This window comes from Chiloscyllium punctatum, chromosome 34 (genome assembly GCF_047496795.1).
Source record: "Chiloscyllium punctatum isolate Juve2018m chromosome 34, sChiPun1.3, whole genome shotgun sequence".
Taxonomy (NCBI): domain Eukaryota; kingdom Metazoa; phylum Chordata; class Chondrichthyes; order Orectolobiformes; family Hemiscylliidae; genus Chiloscyllium; species Chiloscyllium punctatum.
Window position 1 is genome coordinate 58,446,428 of NC_092772.1, and position 10,330 is coordinate 58,456,757.

A 10,330-nucleotide genomic window follows, 5' to 3' on the forward strand; every position below is an offset into this window, starting at 1 on the left:
TGCTGGGGGGGGGGGGGGGGGGGGGGGGGGGCGGAGAGAGTCAGGAGGTGAGTTCCTCCTCACAGGAGTCATAGCCTCTGACCTAATCTTGCAGCCAATCCAGTTGAACTTCTGGTCAATGGTATTCCACCCGCCCCAGGATGTGGGTTGGTGGTGGTGGAAGAGGAATTCAGCCGATGGTGATGCCACTAAGTGTGAAGCGATCGATGGTTACATTGCCTCTTCATGGTTGTGAACAAGCTGAGCCAGTTGTTAACTGGAGGCTGTCAAAATTGGGGGTGGGGGGTGGAGTGTGGGGGGAGGTTGCCGATTTCTACAAGCAGAGATTTGGAAGATCGGCAGGGGGCTCCCTGACGTGGGGTCGGCTGTGGTGCTGAGCTTGGGATGGAGGGTGGGCGTTTGGTTGCGTTTGTGAATGTTTCTTTGGAGCAGAGGAGGTTGAGAGGGGACATGATTGAGGTGTATTAGGTTGTGACGGGGCATGGACAGGGCGGATCAGAAACAGCAGTAACTCCCTTTATTTGAAGGGTCAGTAACAAGGGGGCATAGTTCCAAAGTGAAAGACAGAAGGTGTAGAGGGGATTTGAAGGAAAGAATGTTTTCCCTTGGGCTTGGCGGGCGGGGAATCTGAAATGCACGGCCTGGGAGGGGAATTTGCAGGAAACCTCACAGTATTTAAAAAGTTCCTGGATGATCACTTGAGGCGCCATAACATTCAAGGTTATCTTGCGTCTCGCCCCGCGTTGGATTCTTTGCCCAGTGTGAAGGTCTTTTGCTGATGGAGAGATTACCACAGGCGCCAGGCAGTCGTTGTCCCAAGGACCTCACTGCTGGTCCTGGGTCAGAGATCCACGCTGCGCTATCCAGAACAGAGTGTCATACTGCCAGAGACTGACTGAGTTACTGATTTACCGAGAACACGGGACAGCAAAGGGGCAAGCCATACGGACCACACTATTGGCAAACAACTTGTTTACTTCTGTTGAGCAGGAGAAGAAAGCTCCGTTTTCTCCTCTCCCAATACCGAAGAGGCCCTTCGGCCCATTGAGTTTATACCACTGAAAATACACCACTGGCCACACTCGTCCCACTGAGGTCCATAGCCTTGAATGTTATGGCGCCTCAAGTGATCATCCAGGGACTTCTCAATTGCTATGATGTTTCCCGCAATTTCCCCTCCCAGGCCGTGCATTTCAGATTCCCCACCAAGCCCAAGGGAAAACATTCTTTCCTTCAAATCCCCTCTCCTTCTGCCTTTCACTTTGGAACTATTCCCCCTTGTTACTGACCCTTCAGAAAAAGGGAGCAGCTGATCTGTTCCACTGATCTGTTCTCCGATCCACCCAGTCCAGGCCCCTCACAACCTGCTACACCTCGATCACGTCTTCTCTCAATCCTCCCTGCTCCAATGAGAATAACCTGAGATTAACCAGCCTCTTTTCGTTGCTGAACTGCTCCGTCCCAGGCACCACTCTGGTGAATCTCCTCTGTGCCCTCCTCGAGTGTCGTCACATCCTTTCGGAGACTACGGAGACCAAAGGACTCTGGCTCTGCCGAACAACATTCCTGTTAAAAATCACACAACACCAGGTTATAGTCCAACAGGTTTATTTAGAAGCACTAGCTTTCAGAGCGCTGTTCCTTCATCAGATGGTTGTTCTGATAAAGGAGTGGCGCTCCGAAAGCTAGTGCTTCTAACTAAATCTGTTGGACTATAACCTGGTGTTGTCTGATTTTTTAACTTGGTCCCACCCCAGTCCAACACCAGAATCTCCAAATCACATTCCTGTTCAGCTCCAACTTAAGCTCCTTTACTGGAAGCCATCAGTCCGATGTCTCCTCTCTCGGTCTCTGACATCCAGCAGAAATATTTTGTCCCATGTGCACTCGCATTCATCCCCAAATCTGGTGTGAGAGACATGTCTATGCTAATCCACACATTTTTGAACACAATGAGAGAGCTGGTGGAAGACATTGTGAAGCAAGACTCTTGTTTCTCTAGTACTGGTCACTGCCACAGCGCCGAGCAAAGGTTCCTGGCCAGTGAAGGATAACTTTTTCAGAAGTGCCGTCTCAGTGGCAATACGGAAAACACAGCAGAGCCAATTTGCCCACAGCAAGCTCGCAGGAACAGCACCGTGAGAATGAAGAAGAGAATGCCCACACCCCCAGCCACCCAGCTCAATACCGAACCAGATTTTCATCCAAATACCAGATAGGGGGTCATATACAAACACCAGAGAGGGCCAAAAGGGGCGAGGTTTAATCACTCATTCTTCGACAGTGCGGCGCTCACTCAGCACTGACCGTCCGACAGTGCGGCACTCCCTCAGGACTGACCCTCGACAGTCTGGCGCTCCCTCAGCACTGACCCTCCGACAGTGTGGCGCTCCCTCAGCACTGACCCTCCGACAGTGTGGCGCTCCCTCAGCACTGACCCTCCGACAGGGCGGCGCTCCCTCAGCACTGACCCTCCGACAGTGCGGCGCTCCCTCAGCACTGACCCTCCGACAGTGCAGCACTCCCTCAGCACTGACCCTCCGACAGTGTGGCACTCCCTCAGCACTGACCCTCCGACAGTGCGGCGCCCGCTCAGCACTGACCCTCCGACAGTGCGGCGCTCCCTCAGCACTGACCCTCCGACAGTGCGGCACTCTCTCAGTACTGACCCTCCGACAGTGCGGCGCTCCCTCAGCACTGACCCTCCGACAGTGCGGCACTCCCTCAGCACTGACCCTCCGACAGTGCGGCACCCCCTCAGCACTGACCTAGCGACAGTGCGGCGCTCCCTCAGCACTGACCCTCCAACAGTGCGGCGCTCCCTCAGCAGTGACCCTCCGACAGTGCGGCGCTCCCTCAGCACTGACCCTCCGACAGTGCGGCGCTCCCTCAGCAGTGACCCTCCGACAGTGCGGCACTCCCTCAGCACTGACCCTCCGACAGTGCGGCGCCCCCTCAGCACTGACCTAGCGACAGTGCGGCGCTCCCTCAGCACTGACCCTCCGACAGTGCGGCGCTCCCTCAGCACTGACCCTCCGACAGTGCGGCGCTCCCTCAGCACTGACCTTCCGACAGTGCGGCGCTCCCTCAGCACTGACCCTCCGACAGTGCGGCGCTCCCTCAGCACTGACCCTCCGACAGTGCGGCCCTCCCTCAGCACTGACCCTCCGACAGTGCAGCGCTCCCTCAGCACTGACCCTCCGACAGTGCGGCACTCCCTCAGCACTGACCCTCCGACAGTGCGGCACCCCCTCAGCACTGACCCTCCGACAGTGCGGCGCTCCCTCAGCACTGACCCTCCGACAGTGCGGCACTCCCTCAGCAGTGACCCTCCGACAGTGCGGCGCTCCCTCAGCACTGACCCTCCGACAGTGCGGCACTCTCTCAGCACTGACCCTCCGACGCTGTGGCACTCCCTCAGCACCGACTCTCCTCAAGTCTGATCAAGCATCTGAATTGAACGCAGTATGTATAAAATTTGATAATTCAGATCTTGTTGTACGGAACACAGGAGCAGCAGGGGCCCGATCACTCCTGCAATTACCACTCTCCTGTTTCAGCCTTGCTTCCTCCTCTTACTGAACACCATTTTCCTGCCATCCCTGTGTTTCGCTCAATATCTTGCAACATTTCTCTCTTGAACCTACTCACTGACTGAGCTTCTATTGCCTTCTCGGACAGAGAAATTCCTCAGCTTCATTGCCCTCTGAGTTGAGGATTTCTTCCTCATATCTGTCCTCAATGGTCTGCCTGTTACCTGAGACTGTGTCTCTCCAAAACCCACCGTGTCCCCATCCAGGGGGATCTTCCCTCTAGTGTGTCCTCTGAGATTTGCCCACATGTCACTATTGCTGGGTTACTTTGGTACATGGGCAGGCCCCTCCAATGTTACGAATGAGTGAGAGTGGGGTACATACACAATTCTGCTCAAAAAGGTTCTGGCTTCAGTTATAGAGGAATGTCTGAAAGGAAGACAGAGAGACATATGGAGAGATGGGAAAAGGTTTCGGGAGATTCCAAATGTCCTGGAAGTGAGGAGTTGTGAAATGTCTTATTTGTTTATGAACATTACTATCAATGTAGACTCCATTCCAATTCCGTTACATGTCCCGCCCCCCCACCTCATGTGAGTGATGATATGTCTGTGTCTGTGTGTGTGTTTACAATTGGACCTGCTCCAATGTCAACATCAGATAATTGGGTCGAGGGTGGGATGGGGTGGTCCCAATTCCTGGAAAAGATCCCTGACTCAGTTGCTCAAACATCAAGGTGTCCCGGAACTCCTCCAGTGCCGGGGTATAAAGGGGAGCACACAAACCAAACCCACATCACAGAACAGCTCGAAGATCAGACAGGCTAAGTTGAGATGGGCAGTACCCAGATGAAAACCCGACTGGTCCTGGTCGCTCTGATGTTACTGGTCTTTGTTGAGATGAGACAGTGTCTGCCAATGTCCAAGGTGAGCAAGGTGCACCTCCCTGTGGTGCACTTATTGCATTGATAAGTGAGTGTACCACCCGGAAAGAGCAGCTGCTAGGCAGAAGGATTTTATGTGTCCATGATTCTAATGTCTGTTTCTTGGTCAGGATTTGCTGCCCTTATCTTCTGTTTATTTCCTTGCTTTCTATATTCACCCTTCAAATTCCCACATTAACACCCCTCCCCATCTCTGTAACCTCCTCCAGCCCCTACACCCCTTCCCTATCTCTGTAACCCCCTCCAGCCCCTACACCCCCTCCCTATCTCTGTAACCCCCTCCAGCCCCAACAACCCCTCCCTATCTCTGTAACCCCCTCCAGCTCCTACACCCCCTCCCCAACTCTGTAACCCCCTCCAGCCCCTACACCCCCTCCCTATCTCTGTGACCCCCTCCAGCCCCTACACCCCTCCCTATCTCTGTAACCCCCTCCAGCCCCTACACCCCTCCCAATCTCTGTTATCTCCTCCAGCCCCTACACCCCTCCCTATCTCTGTAACCCCCTCCAGCCCCTACACCCCTCCCTATCTCTGTAACCCCCTCCAGCCCCTACACCCCTCCCAATCTCTGTTATCTCCTCCAGCCCCTACACCCCTCCCTATCTCTGTAACCCCCTCCAGCCCCTACACCCCCTCCCTATCTCTGTAACCCCCTCCAGCCCCTACACCCCTCCCTATCTCTGTAACCCCCTCCAGCCCCTACACCCCTCCCAATCTCTGTTATCTCCTCCAGCCCCTCCACCCCTCCCTATCTCTGTAACCCCCTCCAGCCCCTACACCCCCTCCCTATCTCTGTAACCCCCTCCAGCCCCTACACCCCCTCCCTATCTCTGTAACCCCCTCCAGCCCCTACACCCCCTCCCGATCTCTGTAACCCCCTTCAGCCCCTACACCCCCTCCCTATCACTGTAACCCCCTCCAGCCCCTACACCCCCTCCCGATCTCTGTAACCCCCTTCAGCCCCTACACCCCCTCCCTATCTCTGTGACCCCCTCAAGCCCCTCCCCATCTCTGTGACCCCCTCCAGCACCTACACCTCTCCCTATCTCTGTGACCCTCTCCAGCCCCTACACCCCTCCCTATCTCTGTAACCCCCTCCAGCCCCTACACCCCCTCCCTATCTCTGTAACCCCCTCCAGCCCCTACACCCCCTTCCTATCTCTGTAACCCCCTCCAGCCCCTACACCCCCTCCCTATCTCTGTAACCCCCTCCAGCCCCTACACCCCCTCCCCATCTCTGTGAACCCCTCCAGCACCTACACCCCTCCCTATCTCTGTAACCCCCTCCAGCCCCTACACCCCCTCACCATCTCTGTGACACCCTCCAGCCCCTACATCCTCTCCCTATCTCTGCTATCTCCTCCAGCCCCTACACCCCCTCCCTATCTCTGTAACCCCCTACAGCCCTCCCTATCTCACGAACCCCCTCCGGCCCTTACACCCCCTCCCTATCTCTGTAACCCCCTCCAGCCCCTACACCCCCTCCCTATCTCTGTAACTCCCTCCAGCCCCTACACCCCCTCCCTATCTCTGTAACCCCCTCCAGCCCCTACACCCCCTCCCTATCTCTGTAACCCCCTCCAGCCCCTACACCCCCTCCCCATCTCTGTGACCCCCTCCAGCACCTACACCCCTCCCTATCTCTGTAACCCCCTTCAGCCCCTACATCCTCTCCCTATCTCTGTAACCCCCTACAGTCCTCCTTATCTCTGGAACCCCCTCCGGCCCTTACACCCCCTCCCTATATCTGTAACCCCTTCCAGCCCCGACACCCCTTCCCTATCTCTGAAACCCCTCCAGCCCCTACGCCCCTCCCTATGTCCGTAACCCCCTCGAGCCCCTACACCCCCTCCCCATCTCTGTGACCCCCTCCAGCACCTACACCCCTCCCTATCTCTGTAACCCCCTTCAGCCCCTACATCCTCTCCCTATCTCTGCTACCTCCTCCAGCCCCTACACCCCCTCCCTATCTCTGTAACCCCCTACAGCCCTCCTTATCTCTGGAACCCCCTCCGGCCCTTACACCCCCTCCCTATATCTGTAACCCCTTCCAGCCCCGACACCCCTTCCCTATCTCTGTAACCCCCTCCAGCCCCTACGCCCCTCCCTATCTCCGTAACCCCCTCGAGCCCCGATACCCCCTCCCTATCTCTGTAACCCCCTCCAGCCCCTACACCCCCTCCCTATCTCTGTAACCCCCTCCAGCCCCTACACCCCCTCCCTATCTCTGTAACCTCCTCCAGCCCCAAAACCCACTCCCTATCTCTGTAACACCCTCCAGCCCCTACACCCCTCCTTCTCTCTGTAACCCCCCTCCAGCCCCTACACCCCTCCCCACCTCTGTAACCCCCTCCAGCCCCGACACCCCCTCCTTCTCTCCGTAACCCCCCTCCAGCCCCTACACCCCTCCCCACCTCTGTAACCCCCTCCAGCCCCGACACCCCCTCCCTATCTCTGTAACCCACTCCAGCCCTTACACCCCTCCCTCTCTCTGTAACCCCCTCCAGTCCCTGCACCCCCTCCCTATCTCTGTAACCCCCCTCCAGTCCCTACACCCCTTCCCTATCTCTGTAACCCACTCCAGCCCTTACACCCCCCTCTGTATCTCTGTAACCCCCTCTCCATCTCTGTAAGCCCCTCCAGCCCCTACACCCCCCTCCCTATCTCTGTAACCCCCTCCTGCCCCTACACCCCTCCCTATCTCTGTAACCCCCTCCAGCCACTACACCCCTCCCCACCTCTGTAACCCCCTCCAGCCCCTACACCCCCTCCCTATCTCTGTAACCCCCTCCAGCCCCTACACCCCATCCCTATCTCTGTAACCCCCTCCAGCCCCAACACCCCCTCCCTATCTCTGTAAACCCATCCACACCCTACACCATGGTCCCTAAAAAGTACTGTCTTTCCTTTTGGTCCTCTCTTTCTCCCCAGCTTTCTCATTGTGCTCTCACTCTGCCACATTGTGTGTTGACAATTCCTCTCCTTTTACAGACTGAGAATGGACAAGGTACCCTGAGTACTGAGAGATCCCAAAACCCGTCGAACGTGGTAAGTTGAAAGCAATGCTGCATTTTAAACCGCCTCCCAGCTTGCTTTTCCTGTAATAAGCGTCCCATTCCGATGTAGTTGTTAAAATCAGTGAGACCACAAAACAGAGCAACAAGTGTTGGCCATTCTGCCCATTGAGTCTGCTTCATCATTCAGAGAGATCTTGGCTGATCTGTTGATCTTCAAATCCACTTTGCTGCTGTTTCCTCATAAACCTTGATTCCCCTTCCTGATTAAAATTTGACCTCAGTCTTGAATACACTCAATCACCCAGCTTCGACAGCCCTTCACAGTAAAGAATTTCACAGACTGAAACTCCCTTGAGCGAAGAAATTGCCAGTCACTTCTGTCTGAAATGTACAACCCCTTCTTCTGGCAAGATGCATCCGGTCCTCAGCTCTTCCGCAAGGAGAAACCTTTTCTCTACATCTATCCTGTCAAGTCTCCCAGTAATCTTCTATTTTCAATAAGGTCACCTCTCTTTCTTCTATATTCCAATGAGTATAAGACCAATCAACTCAAGCACCCATGACAAGAAAGTGCATCCAGGCCTGGTACCTGCTAAATTAATACTTTCCTCCAGTGTCAACAAATCTTACCTCAGATAAGTTGTTGCACCTGTGGTCTGACAGGAGACTTACATACTTTGAGCTGAGGGAGTGCCGCACTGTCGGAGGGTCAGTGCTGAGGGAGCGCCGCACTGTCGGAGGGTCAGTGCTGAGGGAGTGCCGCACTGTCGGAGGGTCAGTGCTGAGGGAGCGCCGCACTGTCGGAGGGTCAGCGCTGAGGGAGCGCCGCACTGTCGGAGGGTCAGTGCTGAGGGAGCGCCACGCACTGTCGGAGGGTCAGTACTGAGGGAGTGGGCACTGTCGGAGGGTCAGTGCTGAGGGAGTGCCGCACTGTCGGAGGGTCAGTGCTGAGGAAGCGCCGCACTGTCGGAGGGTCAGTGCTGAGGGAGTGGGCACTGTCGGAGGGTCAGTGCTGAGGGAGTGCCGCACTGTCGGAGGGTCAGTGCTGAGGGAGCGCCGCACTGTCAGAGGGTCAGTGCTGAGGAAGCGCTGCACTGTCGGAGGGTCAATGCTGATTAAAAACATATGATCCAAGTGTCCCTACTTGTGGGAGCTTGTGCACAAATTGGCTGCTTTGTTTCTGAACAACAATAAGACGGAATATTTGATTGGCCGTAAGGCTTCGTGAGGCGATGAAAGCTGCTGAAGAAATGTCGGCTTTCTCTGCCAGTGACTGACATTGCACAGCTGACGTGTTGTTCTGGTACAGTCTGACTGGTTTTGGTCTTTCCCAGGCATCCGTGCTGTTGCGGCAGAAGAGAATGAGCCACATCTCGGTCTGCGTATACTGCTGTGGTTGCTGTAAAAAGAGAACGTGCGGAATCTGCTGCAAACTTTAAACCTTCGTCGATCGGTCACAGAATGTTATCCCACCAAAGGCCTTACTGTCCTTATTTATTGCTTGGTGTCTATTTAACACAGCTTCCTCTCGCCATTTCCAATCAAAGCTGCAGCTGCATTTTACACTGTAGAGAATGGCCATTCGGCCCTTCGGTTCTATGCTAGTTTCACACTGGCCTCCTCCTACCATCATTGCTCCTTATCTTCCGATCCATCACCATCTCTTATTGTTCTTTTCTCCCTGGCTTCCCCCACTTCAATACATCAACATGATTCCCTCCCGCCACTCCCTGTGGGAGCAATTCCCGCATTCCCCTTTCACCACTTCCAGTGGGAGTGAGTCCCACATTCCCACTGCCCCCCCCCCCACTTCCTGGCAGATGATGTTTCTCCTGAATGGATTTATCATGGATTGACTTACCTTGAATTTTAATTTTAACAATTTTTTTGTACCAATATTGTTCTTTGAATGTAACCTGAATTTATGCTGGGTGTGTGTTTCTGTATGAGTGAATCAATAAATGAAGTTTGTGCATGTCAATGTGTGTATTTTAGCCAGTGTGTGTGTATGTGTGCGTGTGTTTAAGTGAGTATAAAGTTAAAAATCACACAACACCAGGCTATAGTCCAACAGGTTTAATTGGAAGCACTAGCTTTCGGAGCGACACTCCTTCATCAGGTGGCTGTGGAGAATAAGTTGTGATGAAGGAGCAGCGCTCAGAAAGCTAGTGCTTCCAAACAAACCTGTTGGATTACAACCTGGTGTTGTGTGATTTTTAACTTTGTTCACTCCAGTCCAACACCAGCATCTCCAAATCATGAGTGAGTATGATTGCATGTGTGTGTGAGTGCATGAGTGTACATTGTTGCATGTGTGTTTGAGTGTGTATAGTTCTGTGAGTGTTTGAGTGTGTGTATTTGAGTGTGCATGTAGTAACTACTATCGAGTCATTGAAATGTCTGATATTGAAGTTGATGATGGTCAGAATCCAGAGAGATGATAAGCAGGTCTCTGTTCTATGCTCTTGGGCGGAGACTCAGCCCGACAATGTGTTCATGTTGCACCTTGTCAGGTCTACAGTTGTAAATACTGTGCTTTGTAAAACAAAATGAATAAACCACTATTATCTTCAGAAACCAGCTGGCTTGGTCTTTCATGTAGTTGGTATCTCTCACTCCCGACATCAGGAAATAGCTGTCCCCATTCCACCGGAGAGCCAGATAAAAGTTAAGGATGTTGTTCCTTTGTTCAGTCAGTTGCCCTGACATTTGCTACAATTATCACCAAAATAGCAACTCTCAGAAATGTTTCACACAGCCTACAGTTAGGTGTACAATTCTCACTGGTCTTCTCTGCCTAATACAACTAGCTATCCCCTCCCTGGTTTCACAAGCAA

The 10,330-nt window shown here is 54.0% G+C and overlaps 1 protein-coding gene across 1 annotated transcript; it reads left to right on the plus strand.

Moving 5' to 3' along the window:
- Nucleotides 1-4,307: 4,307 nt before the first annotated feature.
- On the plus strand, nucleotides 4,308-10,070 carry hamp (hepcidin antimicrobial peptide). The gene is made up of 3 exons (XM_072553621.1): nucleotides 4,308-4,459; nucleotides 7,468-7,524; nucleotides 8,828-10,070. Exons 1-3 carry the CDS (start codon nucleotides 4,367-4,369, stop codon nucleotides 8,930-8,932), a joined length of 255 nt encoding a protein of 84 aa, XP_072409722.1. The 5' UTR covers nucleotides 4,308-4,366; the 3' UTR covers nucleotides 8,933-10,070.
- Nucleotides 10,071-10,330: the final 260 nt, after the last annotated feature.